The sequence below is a fragment of the Neovison vison genome, chromosome 7, assembly GCF_020171115.1.
Source record: "Neovison vison isolate M4711 chromosome 7, ASM_NN_V1, whole genome shotgun sequence".
Classification (NCBI taxonomy): Eukaryota; Metazoa; Chordata; class Mammalia; order Carnivora; family Mustelidae; genus Neogale; species Neogale vison.
The window spans coordinates 32,777,495-32,796,210 of record NC_058097.1 but is presented as its reverse complement, the minus strand read 5'-3'; the positions used below and the strand labels follow the sequence as shown (position 1 = coordinate 32,796,210).

Here is an 18,716-nt window from a genome sequence, read left to right as displayed (position 1 = left end):
AAACATTTAAGATATTTTACTTTAATTAAAAGTAAATTAAAGAACTTATTTATTTGGGGGCGCCTGGGTGGCTCAGTGGTTAAAGCCTCTGCCTTCTGTTACTTTTAATGTAAAAGTAAATTAAAATTAAAAGTAAATTAAAAAGGATACAATATAATACTTGAATCAGGCAAGAATCATCAACGGACACTGAAACAGTAGGGTAAAAGTTGGGGAACAGGCCATTTGCTTGACACCAAAGTATAGTGCCTCAAGGAAAAAACCTACCTGCTCCGGGGTCACCCAAGGGACCAGGCGCAGCAGCGTTCCCGGCAGGACAATTCTTACGTGCTTTACGACAAAATGCAGTAAGAATTAGCACCCCCTGTGAAACAGCCTTGCCAAAATGTAGGGACTTGAATTGAATCAAGCCTCTAGACCAAACTGTCAGTATCCAGAAAATATAAGGAACGGAGGAACAATCCAGTGACACCAGGAAGAAAATCAGACAAATCCAGAATGTAGGATATTCTACGAAAGACAAGCGGTTTGGACTCACAGCACCACTGAGAGGTGAGGGGGAGGTGTAAGAGGACTGTTCTAGATGGAAAGAAACTCAGCACACATAAAAAGCCAAATGTGGACGTCTGGCTGGCTCAGTAGGTAGAGCACAGGAATCTTGATCTCAGGAGCATGACTTCAAGCCTCACATTGGGCGAAGAGCGGGAAAAAGGCCATAAAAGGGGCAGTGGCGGGCTCAGCTGGTAGAATGTGAGACTCTCGATCTTGGGGTTTGAGCCTCACAATGGGTGCAGGGATTACTTAAAAATAAAACTCTTTTTTTTTTTTAAGGCCATAAAAGCTCTTTGGGGACAAATGGGGAAATTCAAATCCGGGAACCAGATATTTGATATTACAGAATTATTATTCATTTTTAATGTGTGATAACAGTATCATAATTATACAGGAGAATGTTCCCATTCTTAGGGAATGCATGCTACAGGCTTAAGTATTTAGAGGCAGGATGTCATGAACTCTGGAACTTACGTTCATAGTAGAGAAAAAAATTTTATTTACACAGACATATGTACAACATAAGAAATGGCAGAGTGCTCGGCATCAGGGAAATACACATCAAAACCACAATGAGATACCACCCCACACCAGTCAGAATGACTAAAATTAACAAGTCAGGAAACAACAGATGTTGGTGAGGATGCGGAGAAAGGGGAACCCTCCCACACTGTTGGTGGGAATGCAAGCATGCGCAGCCACTCTGGAAAACAGCATGGAGGTTCCTCAAAAAGCTGAAAATAGAGCTACCCTATGACCCAGTAATCGCACTACTGGTTATTTATCCCAAAGATACAAATGTAGTGAACTGAAGGGGCACTTGCACCCCAATGTTTATAGCAGCAATGTCCACAATAGCAAAGAGCCCAGATGTCCATTGACAGATGAATGGATAAAGATGTGGTGTATACGCATGCATATATATATATATATATAATGGACTATTACTCAGACATAAAAAGGAAAATGAAATCTTGCCATTTGCAATGACGTGGATGGAACTAGAGGGTATTATGCTAAGCGAAGTAAGTCAATCAGAGAAAGACAATCATCATATAATCTCACTCATATGTGGAATTTAAGAAACAAAACATGATCACAGGGAAGAGAGGAAAAAACAAATCAAGGAAATCAGAGAGGGAGACAAACCGTTAAGAGACTCTTAATCACAGGAAATGAACTGAGGGTTGCTGGAGGGACGGTGGGTGGGGAGATGGGCTAACTGGGTGATGGACACTGAGGAGGGCACCTGATGGAATGAGCACTGGGTGTTACTTAAGACTGATCAATCACTGACCTCTAACCTCTGAAACCAATAATACATTATATGTTGATTAATTAAATTTAAATTTAAAAAAAGAAATGCACAAAAAATTTTTAAAAAGGGGAATGTGTTGATACAGAATATATGAGTGTTCATTGTATATGTTATTCAAATCTTCTGTATACTTCAATGCTTCCTAATAAAAACAGTGGAACATAATGAAGTCAGAGTCTAAACGTAATGTGGCACCTTCCTGAAACAGAAAAATGACATTAGCAGAAAAGCTGGTAAAATACGAATTAAGTCTACGATATAGTGAATATTCCTGTACTAATGCAAATTTCCCAATAAAGATACCATGGTTTTGTAAGATGTCAACACCAGGGCAAGTTGGATAAAGGGAGCTCCCCTTTATTATCCCTGGGAATTTTCTATAAATCTGAACTTATTCCAAAATAACAAGTCCTTAAAAAGTGGCAACCGGTATGTAAAAGCTCAAAGTTTTTATTTTATTTTAGTATGTATATAATTAACAACTTTAAGATCCAATTTCTACAACAATGACCTTCCACACATCTCTACCTTGGCACAGACACTCCAAACAGGAAACGTGTTTCCACGGGACCACGTTACTGGGCAGAAGGGAAGCACATTCACACCCACGGCCCAGACACCAGAGCCGTGGGATCAGAAAGGGGCCTCGGTCCTGGAAGGAGGGTGAAGCCGCCATCTGGGCAGCAGCCACTCTGTTCTCCTGGCTCCGGGAGCTTTCTTTATTTCAGCAGAGATGGGGGCTGCGCCGTCTGCTTGTGCAGCACTGACTGAAGAGCTGCAAAGAGGAGGAACCAGCAGAATCAGTGACGTGTCCTGCCTCGTCTGCACAGGCCCAGCTGGCCCACAGCCCTCCATCCGCGCCCACCTCTGCAGACAGAAGCACACCCACCTAGCTGCGACCTCAGCAGGCGGACATCTGTGCCACGCTTGGGGCATCTTAAAAGCTTTTCATGCATATTACCTCACTTAATCCTGGTGGCTGGTGCTAAACCTTGCCTTACAAAACACTAGGGGACACCTGCTCCCAACACCACCTTTGCTGAGTTAGAAACACTTCACCCAAAGGTCCCTCTTTATCCACAGGAGATCCTGGTGCCTGGTGCCTCTCCCTCTCCAGACACGCTAACACCCGACTTCCTCCAAAGCCAGCTCTTGGGTTTCCCAGAAGCCCTGGACAAACTACAACCACTCCTTCCCTCAAAATTTCTGCAGTCCTTCCACTGTGAAGGGAAGGATGTGGCAAAACTTGGATCCAAGCAAAACCTGACAACTTTCTGGACTGTGAGGTAGGGAAGAGCACTGAGCAGGGAGTCCCATGGCTGCTGTGCAGTGTCTGCCCCACCAGTACCACTGTGTGACCCTGGCCAGGCTCCTCACCCCCTGAGCCTTAGTGACTCATGTGGAAAAGGGAGATGATCTCACTATGTACCTTGCAGGGTTGTTTGAAGACTAAATGAGATTACCTCAATGCCTGCCGCAGGACAAGAACTCAGTGCGTGGTAACTACTACCCTTATGCCTTGTATAGGCAGCCTCCATGTTTTCACTCTTGTTTTTTAAAAATGTTTTCTAGGGGGTACCTGGGTGGCTCAGTGGGTTGAGCCTCTGCCTTGGCTCAGTGGGTTGAGCCTCTGGCTTGGGTAGTGGTCTCAGGGTCCTGGGATCAAGCCCCGCATCGGGCTCTCTGCTCAGTGGGGAGCCTGCTTCCCCCTCTCTGCCTACTTATGATCTCTCTCCCTCTGTGTCAAATAAATATATCTTTAAAAAAAAATTTTTTTTTTTAAGATTTTATTTATTTATCTGACAGATAGGATCACAAGCAGGCAGAGAGGCAGAGAGAGGAGGAAGCAGGCTCCCTGCAGAGCAGAGAGTCTGATGCAGGGCTCAATCCCAGGACCCTGAAATCATGACCTGAGCCGAAGGCAGAGGCTTAACCCACTGAGCCACCCAGGCGCCCCTAAAAAATATTTTTAAAATGTCTTCTCTATTAGTCCTGGAATTTGGGGCACAGAGGGCCATTTTAGGTAAGGAAAATTCTCAAAATTTCCCCAAAATGAGGTCTATCAGAAAAGGATCTTCAGAATGAAAGAGACGGTCTAGGTTCCCAGGAGGGTAGGGATCATGAACCTATGCATGTTCCCTGTCTTGTCACCATTTTATAAACACACATCCATTATACCACAACCACAGCATGTACATCTTGCAAAACTAGATTTGACTAAAACACAGAAGATGAGACTTCACCTATTTTTTTAGAGTAAACTCTACCTCTAATGTAGGGCTCGAACTCACGACCTCAAGATCAACTAACAGAACCAGCCAGGTCCCCGAGGACTGAGACTTTAAAACGGCAGTAATTATCATGAAAAATGTGTCCTGCATGAAAAGCAGAGAGGGACAAAAGCTCACTTTCCTAAGAGCTGGGGTTTAGGCATCAAATCTCAAAAGAGAACTCAAACCTAACAATGAACCAAGAATAACTCTGGGCAGCGCCTTTCCTTAGGCTCAGAAAGCCTGAATGACTAGAGATGAAGTCAGCAAAATGCCTGCTTGGCCGCCTTCCACCCCAGCATCGCAGCTCTCACCACCACCTTTGTGCCCTGGTGGGGTCGAGGGCAGCTTCGGGGCCTCTGGCCTCATCTCCCCCAGCCATACAGGAGGAAAGGCAACCAGAGAAGAGCTGGCCAGGCCTGCACTTAGAAAGAAGAGAGGAAAAGCCTGTCTTCCTGCGCAGACTCGGAGCCACGGCTGCGTATCAATCAATCACTACCTTAAGTTCTGACAGGTCGGGTCCCGGTCCACCTGCCAGGCAGCAGGGAGGCGGTGCATCTCCCCGAGCCAAGCAGAAACAAAGTGCACCCCTCCGGGTGACGTCAGCGATACGCGTGCACATGATTACAGGACATTCAACCTCGTGAGAACATGCTCCCTTTGCCAACTTCTTGCAATCCTCCTGGAGAGTCACGGTCAAGGAGTTTCTTTTTCTAGTAGTGCTGGTTTCCCATTAACACCTCCCTGACTCTCAGTAATCTCCTTTCCTAACCAGAAGCTAGAAAAGCCCTACGCTCGGAGACTGAGACCGGCAGTAGTTTCTAGCGGCAATACTCTTCTGCGGTCTCCTTATTAGGGTTACCTTCTATTTTACAGCGACTGACAATAATGTCCATTTGTTAGAAATGTATTTCCCTTTTCAAGTACATCTGCAGCTTTAAAAGGGGAGGGGAGACTAGGAAAAAAGTAGGTTTCTACACTGTAAAAACATAACACACTTTCTTACCTACTGCTATAGCCTCTTGTCACATCCAGTAACCTAGAACCACACTGACCACTTAGGCAGCCCCTAGCCACATGTCACTACTCTATAATTACTATGTGATGATACTCACTCAAATTAATTACACTTAAACACAACTGAAAATTCAGTTCCTCAGTCTTACCAGCCACGTTTCAACAGCCACATGCGGCCCACAGCTGTCACGTCCAGCCACACAGCTGCAGAACATCTCCTCTGTCGCAGAAAGCGCCAGTGGACAGCATGAGCTCGCTGGCTACTCACCTGGAGGTGGTACTAGAAGGCCTGGTTTCTCCCCAAGCAGCGGACGCTTGGCACGCTTGGGGCAGGGGCATCCCAAAGGAGCAGGTCTCTTGGAGGGGGCTGCTGGGAGCAGGGGAGGGGCAAACAGACCTTTGGGGTTGCCCAGTCCTGCAGAGAATGAAAAAACAAAACATAAACCAGAAGATATATGATGAAGGTGATTCCTGCTGCTCCCACAAAGGGACTTTTCCTTAATCTTTAGAGAAGGGCTGAGCAGGAGCACCTGCCACACACATAAATCTCAACTCCTCCGAGCTCGACCAAGCCCCCTCTGGGCCCAGACTAGGCCTCAGTGCTTATCCAGGGCCTCGCAAACTAGAGTCTGGGGGCCAAAATCAGCCCACTGTTTGTTTTGGTATGACCTATGAGCTGAGACGGCTTTCTCATTTTTAAATAATTATGTTTTCAATGATTATAGAAGTATACACAATATCCTTAACTTTGCTTCTTGGCCTGTAAACACTAAAAATAACATATTTACTATTTGGCCCTTAAAAAGTTTGCGAACCCTTCATCTAGTCCACATGTGCGTGCGTGTGTGTCTTGACATCCCGGTTCTCCACCCTCACCTTTCCACAAGTGGGATTTGTTCCAAATGTTTTCTTTGACACTCGGAATGTATTCTCTCAGCCATCATTTTCCCGGACAGGTCATAAAAGCAGATCTGTAACATACCTGAAGCATACTGTTCCCAAGAATCTAACATCCGTCCCCCCAGAACATCAGCCTGGACATGGTCCTGGGGGTCTCCCACATGACCTAGCACCCTGTCACTCTCTCTCAGGCAGTCGATCTGCCCTGCCGACCTCACCCTGTTGAACAGGGCATTTATTCCTACAGTTGATGCCAAGGCCCTGAGGCAGGCACCTAGCCCTTTCTGAGGTCTGCATTTTTTAAAAAACCTTCAGCAAGGATGAGAAGCAACTCAGAGCAAAAAAAGCTCCCCCTGAGCCTTTCTTCTCTTAACTCACTGGCTTCTTACAGGAACCAGGTGTTAAGAATGTCCAGGGTGGACCAAGGGACTGGGCTGAGGCAGAGGGGCGCATGGTTGAGTGCAGCAGAAGGAAAGGAACAAGCACAAGGCATAGCAGGAGAGCCCCAGTTGTGACAGAAACAGAGAAGACTTGGAACTATATTCCCAATCATCCCAAAGGTCACCAGGTCAGAAAGGGAGGGGACTCAGAAACATTCACCCCTAGGGCTGTGGATCTTCAACACACACAGACTTCGCTAATAAAAGACATACACATGTACAGCGACCAAAGCAAAAGGAACCATTCTCTCTATTTTGATCCACGGTAATAGCCAAGGTGGAAATATTGTGCTCGTAAGGTTTTTGGCTAAAATGATCCCTGCTCACATGAAAGACCAAAGCAATATTTGACTCTTAGACACAAATGCATCCAAGGTCCAAGTTTTATTTGAGGCCCAGGAGAAAAGCCGCCTTTCTATCAAGACTTCACTGCCAACTTTTGTCTTTAACATGGCAGACTGAAAACATGCTCTCATCCAGCTTCTTCTCTGCTCCCACTGTTAATACACAAGGAACACAGGAGAGGGGACAGAGTGTACCAACAAATATTTGGAAGATGAGAACAGAAGGAGTGGGACTGCATTCCGGGTGCCTACAGAGGAGTTAAAACTCTTTGACCTTGGGGCGCCTGGGGGTGCTCAGTCAGTTAAGTGGCCAACTCTTGATTTCGGCTCAGGTCATGATCTCGGGGTTGTGGGGTCAAGCCCTGTGTCAGGCTCCCCGCTCAGTGGGGAGTCTGCTTCTCTCCCTTCCCCGCTACTCCACTCCCTGCTCGCACGTGCTCAATCTCACTCTCTCTCAATAATTAAATAAGTAAATCTTAACAAAACAAAAAACCTCTTTACCCTCAAGAGGCAGGAAAGGCTCAGATACCAGCCACCCCAAGAACCAGAGGCATAATGGACACTGGGCTTGACTGGAACTTGGTATCCCAAGTGGTTAGCGCCACACCCAAGTCTCCTCCCAGAGTGAAGAGATGGATGTCTGATAACAGGCTTGAGCAGCAGGATCCAGTTTGGCTGGAAGCGAGTCAACCCTGGGCATTTTCAGTTATGTAAGCCAGTCAGGTCTCCTTGTTTTAAGCTGAGTTAGGTCCCTGTCACTTACAATGGAAGGAGTCCACAGTAATACAACCTCATTTTAGGCAGATGTCAGATACTATTTATGCCAACTACTCAGAAAAGCCTGGAAAACACTATGGAATTCAGAATGCATATTAAGGGAACTCCGTTTAAGCCATCCTCAATGTGGCCACCAACCTTGATAAGAAAGCTCCTCTACACGTCCCCCATGTTAAAACTTAAGCAATTCACTCAAGAGAAATGGCACCCACTGAAACTCCAGGTGTCTCTTCTGGTCTTCTGAAATCTTAGCATTCGCTGTGACTATGCCAAAAGACACTGCAACTGTTCTCAACTGTCTGCTCTCTCTGAGCCATGCGCGTAGAGGCAGCAGAACCACCGTGAGCTCTTCCTCCTGGAGGGAAGCACTGACCTGGTGGTGGAAGGAGACCCCCTCCCGGTCTGTCCCCTAACAATGGGGACTTGGCAGGAAGTGGGGGATGAGGGCCCGAGAAGGAGGGCTTTCCGGGGGTTGGAAGAAGTGGAGGCGGCTTGCCCACGACAGAGGTACTCCTTCCTTGAAATGAGGAATGATCACTGGTAGCCGAAGACTCAAGTGTCTCAAAGTCTGGAAAAATGAAGAAAATGAATGGTCACCAGAAGTCTGCGGCAGAGGCTCGAGCTGCAAAAGGAACAACTCGGGGAAGTCAAAGAAGACCGTAATGTTTCTGACTGAGAGGTTTCTACGATCAAAGAGAAACAGGATGTTGACTAGACTTGTTGCTGTCATCATCAGATGATATATACAAGTATCGCATCATTATGCTGTACACCTGAAAGTAACAGAAAATGTCAATTATACTTAATCAATTAATCAATTAATCAATGACATAAACACTCAGGGGGGAAAAAAATTGTGTTTCAAGTTTATGAGCCCCCCCCCCACAACCCTGAGAAGAAGGTACAAAAATGTACAAAAATAAAATACATTTTGGGGCACCTGGGTGGCTCAGTTGGTGAAGGGTCTGCCTTCAGCTCAGGTCATGATCCCAGGGTCTTGGGATCAAGCCCTGTGCAGAGGGGAGTCTGCTTCTCCCTCTCCCTCTGTGCTCTCTCTCGGTCTCAAATAAATAAATAAAATCTTAAATAAAATACATTCTACATTTTATAAGATGAACGAGTTCTTTAAAGCTTTAACATGGCCCTAGAAGTTCAGCTATGTTTCCCCACAGGGACAAGTGATTATTATTTCCTTCTCACCTACTCAACTCAAAACAAATAAATTGAAAAGTCACCATTTTAACGAGTTTGGCTCATAACTGGAATGCTCTTTACAATCTTCAAGATTAGGAACTACTTCTTTATGTTTACCATACACTTCAAAATAATCTACAAATGTTATCAATTAACAAGCTGAAACCTTGGGGCGCCTGGGTGGCTCAGTGGGTTAAGCCGCTGCCTTCGGCTCAGGTCATGATCTCAGGGTCCTGGGATCGAGTCCCGCATCGGGCTCTCTGCTCAGCAGGGAGCCTGCTTCCTCCTCTCTCTCTGCCTGCCTCTCTGCCTACTTGTGATCAAATCCTCCTCTCTCTCTGCCTGCCTCTCTGCCTACTTGTGATCAAATAAATAAATTAAAAAAAAAAAAAAAAAACAAGCTGAAACCTTTGAATCACAAAAGTAAACCGACAGGGAACAGAAACTATTTCCCACCTGTCCATCTATATAGAGAAGTCATCCTATTTATACATTAAAAATCTGATTCAAAAGGAAATTTAGCTTAGAAAAGCATTTTTTTTTAAAGAGTTTATTCATTTATTTGACAGAGATCACAAGTAGGCAGAGAGGCAGGCAGAGAGAGAGGAGGAAGCAGGCTCCCTGCTGAGCAGAGAGCCCGATTTGGGGCTCGATCCCAGGACCCTGAGATCATGACCTGAGCTGAAAGCAGAGGCTTTAACCCACTGAGCCACCCAGGCGCCCCAAAAGAAAAGCATTTTAGTCTATAAAGGTTACACATTAAAAAACTGTGTAATTCCTGTGTGGAACATGTTCCTATCAGACACCTTTATATTACAGAAGTACAGTCTCTCGAGTAAGTAAGAAATTCTTAGTTTTACTTTCACATATGGATTTGCTGAATAGGATTTCCTGGGGTTTAATATGGGGAGGGAAAACAGACAGTGCCAAATACCTTCCAGGTGCCCTTTCCTGGTCTTCAGGTAGTCGATGAGCAGATTCAACTCATTCCTGTACAAATGCATGCCCTCACTCAAAAGAAAGAGGAGGTGCTGAATGCCCGAAGGGACAGAGTAGCTGGTCAGTTGCTCCCGGGCCAAGAAGTCATCTGTCAGATCTCCAGCCTGCAAAGCAATTCCAGCACGTTCCTGCTGCTCCCGTTTCGAGAAAAATCTCCTATATTCTTTAGCCACCAGGTCCAGGGCATCTTCCAGGGGCATATGACGATGTACTAGGGACGAGAAAGAGCCTGCTTTATATCAAATGGGCGCCCAGATTCCTTTTAAAATCAGAAAATAACATAGTTAATCCAACTACGTGTTGTTTAAGCTGTGTCAGCTTTCAGTACAGATGTGACTGTCTACTGATCCAACTGGCCTGGGACCCTCCAAAGCAGGTGCCTGTCGATTTCAAAATCAAACATTACATTGTTTCAAAATTGTAACATGTGCAGCTTGATTTACCTTTTCCATACAGACCCGCTTTTCACAGTTGGACAGCTTCACGCTATACTGAGAGAGACAGAAAGAGAATGGAAATAGGTGCCATGTGTATCAATGGGAATTCTTAATGCTAACAAATCTGGCCTAAAAAAAGGCAGGATGCAACTTCACCCATTGCTGGCTACTGGGCATGTTTAAAGGAGAGAGAAAAAAACCCTAAAAGTGAAGGCGTTTGATTTGGTTCCAGCAATCCAGTGGATAACCTGAGACAAGAATGATTCACAGAAGAAACAAAGAAGCAGAGAACAGAGCCTTCAAAGAAGCAAGCAGGTGAGACATGGGGCTACTGGTTTTCACTACATGCCTTTTAGTGTTAATCTCTTCACTCTGTATATGTAATACATTGATAAAAGGCAGACAGACACACAGACATGTGGTGCAGGACTTCTAGGCTCTGTCACTGTAGGCTGAGGAGTAACCCACAATCCTCTGCGTGGCTCTGCAGTCTTTAGCTCAGGCCTCTGGGATCTTAAATCATGTTAAAAGCCTTTCCAGGTCAGGTCAGGAGTGCTCCAGGCCCTAAATACTACATATAAAATAAATTCTAGACACTAGGAATGGCTTTTACATAACTTAATGGCTACAGTCAATGCATAGGTGTCTCCTAATCTCTCCTGGGTTTACCTACGGAGAATAAGACTTCATAAAAGTTTCATTTTAGATGAGAGGCCCCTACCCTGTCTTCCATGTATCACATCTGAACAAATTTAGGATCCAAGGGGCACTATGGAGCTACAGTGGAAATGATGGTATTTGGTTAAACCTTAAAGTGTTTATTAGGCTTACATTTAGGAAGAAATATGAATGTATATTTGCCTACAGGTGCTGAAGTTTCACCGTTTGACTGTCTTCTTACATGTTTTGTCTCCGCACAGAAGCAGCTCCACGGGCTTCTGCATAATGGCTGCGCGCAAGGTATAAAACAACACTGCCAGAAATAATGCAACGTCAAAGAGAGGCCTACTTACTTTAGTGGTTATTTCCTCAGCGATCTTGCATGAATATAAACAGATGTGATTAGTCCTCGGCACAACCTGTTCAATTAAACTCCCCCACCCCCATCCCCAGGGAGGTGGGGTTTATAATTTCTGAGAGTATGCCTTTTCTTTTACACTTTGGTTTAGTCTTATTATTTGTTTAAAATAAATTAAACATTATCTATGTTGAGAAAAACCATCGTTTCACGCTCTTGGGAATAGTGCTGAACCAGAGCTGGCTAGGTGGGTATAGGTCACTATACAGAAGCAAAGCAAATGGAATGGCCAGAAGATGTCCTGGCATCCCCCAGATTATTAGGAAGCCAATACTCACTACTGTTTTTTCCAGACCCAACATTATAGCTGGATTCTAGGACATCAGTCTGACACGGACTTCTGTGAAGGTCCCAGGAGCCACATGCAGGATATGAATTCAACTACTAGTGCTCCACTATGTATCTGCCCAGGGGAAAGGTCTCCCAACTCAGCGTGAAAATCCGACACCACTAGGGCGACTCAAGCTGATAATGCGCCTGTTGGAGAAGCAGCCTGACTGCATCTCATGCAGTGCCTGGTGCACATGAGGAACTCAGGAAGTGTGGACTGCAGAGAACAGCACCAAAAGCTTCCACAGAGCCAAGAGGACTACAGAACCCAGGTTCGTCTGGTTCTGACTCCAAGGGGGACGCTGAGGACCCTCCACAAGGCAGACTCTCCTCTCTGGAAGCAGCAACTCTGCCCAGAGGCAAACAGGAGGGTGGTCTAGGATGTGTGCATCTGCGTGAGGCTATGTATTTTAGGGTAGAGAAGGGCTCATTTTTGTGCACTCTCGCGAGCCTAAGAATAATGAAATGTCTGAGGTATCACAAGAGAGGCAAAGCTGGGAAGAAGGGTCGTCTAAGAATGCATGAACATTGTAGACTTACCACGGAGGGCAGAGAAGATGGTGGTGAGATTTGGTCAAAATATTCTGGATTTTTAAGTAAGAAGCAATAAAGATGATTTAAGTTTCAATTATCCTAATACACAGGAGAGTATTTTGTGATACCTATTCAAGTCACCATTTACTTAACTAGATCAAGGTTAGTTACTGACAAATATGAACCTTCACAGTATACCAGCATACGAAGAAAAACTATTATATTTTTAAAGCAGGATCCATTTTAAATGAAAGTTCTAGATTGAGCTAAACTTACTTTTGATAGACTCATGAAGTATAATTACAGTGCAAGAAGAAAGTTTTACATTAGACTGTTCAACAAGAATGCAAAATGGCGACCTATCATCCTTAACTTCATGGAGCGCTCTTGTAAGACTTGACTCGGAAGAGAGGTGAATCATTTCCACCACAAGGCCGTGATCCTGTAACCGATGACCTATGCCTGTTGCATATTCCCTTTAAAAAAAACACACACACACACACACACCACACACACACAAGAAAAAGGTAAGGTTATTGTCAACCAAACGAGAGGGGGGAATAAAACCAAAACCCTACCTCACCAAGCGGTTGTTCCAGTGATATTCTGATGACAAGTTTAAGTAAGGCAGAGATATTATATTATTACTGTACTTGGGTAAATGAAGTGGAAGGTGCTGTATTTTTTCAAAAATCATGCAGGCCCTGCAACTTGTTTTCATTCTTAGACATACTGAAAACATATAGTTAGAGGGGCGCCTGGCTGGCTCAGTGGGTTAAAGCCTATACCTTCAGCTCAAGTCATGATCCCAGGGTCCTGGGATCAAGCCCTGCTTGAAGGAAGCAGGGGAGCCTGCTTCCCCCCTCCCTCTGCCTGCCTCTCTGCCTACTTGTGATCTCTCTGTCAAATAAATAAATAAATAAATCGTAAGAAAAAATTTCAGTAGTATGTTATCCCTTTATGGAATCAGTAAGAGAACTGGAGACAACTCTAACCAAAGGAAAACTTATTTTTCTGAAAATGTGGTGTCCTCATACGGTTGACCGTATACAGAATTTTATAAAAGAAGCAGAGCGGGTGAGAGCCGTGTTTTTGTGTGGCATGATACACTGGGTTTAAGATAAACGGGGCCAGCATTTTTCAAGATGGACTCATTCAAATGTTATTTGATGAAATCATTTCAATTTAAAGACCATGAAACAAAATGTAAGATTGTTTGAAAGAACAATTGAGACTAGTATCTTCAAAGAAAATAAGAGAATGCTCATCTACAATTAGCTCTGGGGACAGACCAGTATTTATCTGCAACTGTGACAATTCCTTGCTAACAAGTGAATTGGTGAGGGGCGCCTGGCTGGCTCAGACAGCGGAGTGTGCGACTCTTGATTACGGGGTTTTGAGTTTAAGCCCCACACTGGGGGGGGGTAGAGTTTATTTAAGTAAATAAATAAATAAGTAAATGTATAGCCAAACAAACATGCAAGAAAGAGTAAACAGGTGATACCAGAGTTAACCATCTCAGTCAACACCAACCATCCCATAACCAACCTTGGATCAAACCCCAGAGTCCTCTCAGCTCCCATTTTCTCAGCCTTGGGTCTTCAAGTCCTAGAGAATCGATCCCAGAACTCTCCATTGGGTTTCTGCTTCCCTTCCGGCCCAATACTTACTTAGAAACCTGCACAGAAACCTAAAATCTCAAATGACATTGATTCCCTGAAACCTCCCTGATTTACCTCCTTGGACCCTACAACGGTAGTCTGCTCTTCCTCTTACATATCCTCTGCTTAGAGCAGGAACAACTCAGCATATCGCATCTTCCACTTGTTAGTTATGCGCCTGTTTTACCTTATCAGGCTGTCTGTGGTACAAAAGAGGAACTGTCACTTAATTATCTGTATGTTCCTCGCTGACCTTAGCAAACATAACAGGTACACATTAAGCACCATGTTCTGCGTATTAAAAATTAAAACGATGTCCGGAAAAATGCTATCCAGGCAATTTAGGAACATAAATGATGATTTCAGAAAACAAATTCAAGAGGAAAACAAGAAAAACAAGACATGGTTCGTATTTACAGAGTAACAGCCCATGAGTCAAAACTATCACAATAATTTAAAAAAAAAAAAAAAAAACCTATCACAGTAATAATTCACACTGGAGGACATAATGTGAAAACTAATTACTGTTTAGGAGTATAAAAGAATGAATTAGCCAACCAATGTATCACTACAAATCTCTTCCGACATCAAAGTGACAACAGAGCAGGCAGCAAGGCCCAGTTCACAGACTCTGGTAGACGCAGGATGCCCTCGGCCAAGGAGTTCCTACGCTGCACCTGCTGAGGGTCTTAATCCGTGGATAAACGCCAGAACTACAGAACGCCAGGCAGAGGAGCGGTTTCCGAATACCACCCCAGATGGTGGGGGAGCAGAAGAGCAATCTCAAGGACTCCTCTCCACCACACAGCACTGTGCTCCAGTCCACACCAGCCAGCCTGACTCTGGAGTTGGGAGACTGGCAAGGGCATCAGGGTGCAGGAGTCAAACGGCCGCTGGAGCCCTTCACCGCTCGGAAAGAGCTACAAGGTGCTAGAGATCTGATGTGATGCCTACTATAAGTTCTAAGAAAGTCAATTTAGTCAAAGATTAATGCAGTTTCCCTGGCTGATGCAAATGACTATAGCAAAGTTGCTAAATGTTGAGGGAAAACCAAGCCACTATGCATGCTGAGTCTTTACTGCCTCTGGTTCAAAACTGGTTTAAATTACCACATGATCAAATTAATCCAGGGCATGTCTGCTGGTCTTTCAATTATTAAAGGGAACTCCCGTAATTTTCTAATGTAAAAGAAATTGGCCTCTCCACCCTCCCCATGCTGTGACTGACCTCATTTCTTCCAGGCCATTTTCTCCTAAGATCCAACCCAAATACCCTCCAAATGAGATGAAGCTATAATGTTGCTTTCACAAACTCTAACAGTAAAGATGCTACCTACAAATACATTAGGTTTCTGTAAAGCAGGTATCACAGAATAAGAATTCTGAAGTCATTTCAAGATTGTCGATTTTCACACAGAGTGAGAACACCAGTGCTGCCTTCATGCTGAGTTATGTTTTGTGCGTGCCTGGTCTCCTGTTCAGGAATGATTAGTTCTCATGTCTGAAGTCTGCAGGATCCCTCACTCCGCACCTCGCCTGGAGTAAGTGCGCATGCCTCCCACCAACCGTTTGTCGACATGGTCTTCGCCAAGCACTACGAAACCCGACAGAATCCAGAGACAATTATCATCCCACATTAATTCTCCTGTCCGCCTTCAAGTGACAGCCAATGGTGTACAAGATCAGGGCACTATGTGGACCCAAAGGACAAGCTGGAGACAGTCAAGAGACCAGGAGACCAGGCCAAAACAGGCCAAAAGTGGCGTGGATGAGTTGCAGGTGTTAAGTAGCCTATACAAGTTACAAGTGTTATTAGCCTGCACGAGTTACAGATGGAGAAGGAACAGGCATTCCACATCGAAGGAAAAATAACAAGGACAAAGGCTGAAAGGAATTCAATAAGCAGTTAAGAAAGGAGAGGAACCCATCTCTGAAATTATCAGTGAGGCCAACTTGTGGGTCCTACACTACTCTCAGCACCCCAATGCAAAGGTTTGTCTGTTACGTTCACTCAAGTACTCCCAGAGCCTAGGACAGTGCCCAGCACACAGAACCCAGTCTGAAAATAGCCTTGTTTTTTTTTTTTCCTGATTATGAAATCGATGGATACTCATTGTAGAAAACTCGAGCAATACAGAAAACTGAGTAAGAGAGTTATCATCAAAAAAAAAAAAAAGAAAAAGAAAAAAAAAAAAGAAAGGTATCATCAGAAACCTCCCAGCCACAGCCACAGGATGGTAAACCCAACAGCACATTCTTGTAATTCCTAGAGCAGTGTTCTTTTATGGTTTTGTTTTGTTTTTTGCTTTTTGGGTTTTTTTTAAAGATTTTATTTATTCATTTGAGAGAGAGAGCATGTGAGGGGAGAAGGTCAGAGGGAGGAGATTCCCCATGATGCTGGGAGCCCGATGCAAGACTTGATCCCAGAACTCCTGGACCACGACTTGAGCCGAAGGCAGTCGCCCAACCCACTGAGCCACCCAGGCACCCCCTAGGGCAGTGTTCTAACAGCATTTCCTGAATCTTTCCATTCTCTTTTAGTGACTTATGTACGTAAGGCTGAATACTTAATTATTCCATTTGTACATATTCTCATTCGACAGGCTAGAAAGAAATAAAATATACCTTTGCTCGTTGTTGATAGAAACAATAACACAATCTGAAGGCCTCTCTCGATCACGTTCTTTCTGAATCATTTGATAAAAGTGCTGGAAAAGCCGTTCTTTCTGAGTGTCCCTGCCACCGGCATCACCTGAAAAATATTGACGTGTTCATGCTCTTACAAGGGCAAAAGCAATCACTGAAGGTTTTCAGGGTTTTTACAAAAGTGAAAATGAATGGCAACAGCTCTATGAAGAATAGATGAGGCAAACAGGAGGATCTCAGCAAGACTCTTACCGAACTGAGTGGACTGGGGCCGCTCGTGGTTCTCTTCGTGCCTTTTTGAATAATCAGCCACATTCCGCTGTAATTCTTTAACGCTATTGGATGCATGAAAACATAATAGTTTATGCAAACTGAGTTTCCCTCTAAATGTGTCCCCAAAAGCCAAGAAATAAACACAAGGTCGCCTGGCACAATGCGTATGCACCCGAAGAAGGGCCGTGTCTACACAGGGATAGAAACATGCTCAATAATCCGTTCTCATTTTAAAATTATGGCGAGTTTCTGGAGTTTTTCTGTTCTCTCCCATTCACTTCCTCTTGCCTGTTATGACGAAAAGTACTACGTGGAGCCATTGATCTTTGTCAGGACAGACTGATAGACAGAAGCCCATACACGAAGGTGTCTAATTTATTTATTTATTTATGTATTTTTTAAAAGATTTTACTTACTTATTTGACAGAGATCACAAGTAGGCAGAGAGGCAGGTAGAGAGAGGGGCGGGGGGGAAGCAGGCTCCCCGCGGAGCAGAGAGTCCAATGCGGGGCTCGATCCCAGGACCCTGAGATCGTGACCTGAGCCGAAGGCAGAGGCTTTAACCCACTGAGCCACCCAGGTGCCCCGAAGGTGTTTATTTTAAAGAGGAGTTAATTCTAGCAGCCATGTACACCATTTGAAGAAGAGGCGCTTACCTCTGAAGGTCTTCACTGGCTATGGGTAAAAAATGAGGCAATGAAGTCTGCTCACTTTACTCCTAAACACTCTACAGCCCCTGTGAGCCAGCCATTTTCCCTTGCTGAAGGCATGCAAAATAGCGCACAGATGCTTGGTAATCTATTAGGCATCTAAAGTAGTCCCCTTTGCTGTGATTTAACAGAAGAAAGGGGGGAATTCGAGGCACTCTGTACCCTAAATCAGGCATTTTTACTGCGGCTCTCCAGCATCCAGACACCAGTGTGTCTGTCCACAAGGAGTGTCCTGCCAGGGAGAGAACCACCTCGGCAGGCAGCAATTAGTTCCTTTCTCACCAGAGGCATCACGCTGCATGGCAAAGCGGCCACGGAACATGCTCAAACCACAACTATTCAGCAAGCTGCCAGCAAACGTCGATCCCTTTGCTCGTCTCCTGTACGATTTTCTTTTGGGTTGTTGGCCACATCCAATTCCCTGACACAGCAAAGACGTGGCTCCAGACTCTTAAGAGGCAAAGCTTTTGCATGAATCCAGGCCTCCCCTACTGCCTGAGCACCCTGAGCTCCCCGAGAATGCTTCCTTCCCCCACACAGACTTCATCTTTGTGTACTGTCTCCAACAAACACTAGCCGTTGGCTCCCGAGGCCATTCCTCAAGCTGCCTGCTTTCTCTACTCCTTGCTAGGCTGTGTTCTTGCTGGCTTTCTCTCACAGTTTATTCAGAATCTTTTTCAAAGTGGTCTGAAAACTGCTCACCACCACTCTAAGTAAATCAGACAGGGTTGGGGGTGCACCCCAGAAGCTGCTATGTGGCCATCCAGGAAAAGCAGCCTGATGTTGAAATTGCAGCTGCCTGGGTATGAATCTCAGTGCTGTCACCTACGAACTGGGAAGCTTGAACGACTTACTTAACACTGCTATGCCTCAGTTTCCCCACCTGTGAAATGGGGCTATCGGAACCTCCCTAGAAATGCTGTTATGAGGATTCAATGAGTTAAAGTAGGTAAAGCCCTTAGAACGGTGTCTGATGCAGGAGAAGCCTTCAATAGATGCAAGCCATTCTCATCCATCTCTGCCTTTAGGCTTCCTTCACGCCAGAGCTAAGAAAATCCCTCCTTCAGAAGATCGCCTACCGGTGCAAGTATTTGGAGTCTCATTGTCAGGAAACGTTACCTGAGAGAGACTAACCCCCATTAACAGTCACTCCTGAATTCTATACTTCCAAGTGCTTCCGCAGTCGAGGAAGGCATTTTTCAATTTTGAATTATTAATCTAATCTGACACAAATCTC

At 44.8% G+C, this 18,716-nt stretch overlaps 1 protein-coding gene across 1 annotated transcript in view; it reads right to left on the bottom strand.

Annotated features, from left to right (window-relative positions):
• Positions 1-1,928: 1,928 nt before the first annotated feature.
• LOC122911468 overlaps positions 1,929-18,716 on the bottom strand; it is a 79,482-nt gene continuing 62,694 nt past the window's right edge. The window contains exons 5-11 of the mRNA XM_044256197.1: positions 16,749-16,831; positions 16,476-16,602; positions 12,467-12,666; positions 9,747-10,022; positions 7,992-8,186; positions 5,426-5,572; positions 1,929-2,645 (exon numbers count right to left, since the gene is read on the bottom strand). Coding sequence (XP_044112132.1) covers positions 2,590-2,645; positions 5,426-5,572; positions 7,992-8,186; positions 9,747-10,022; positions 12,467-12,666; positions 16,476-16,602; positions 16,749-16,831 — 1,084 coding nt within the window. The 3' untranslated portion in view covers positions 1,929-2,589. The remainder of the gene's footprint in view (positions 2,646-5,425; positions 5,573-7,991; positions 8,187-9,746; positions 10,023-12,466; positions 12,667-16,475; positions 16,603-16,748; positions 16,832-18,716) is intronic.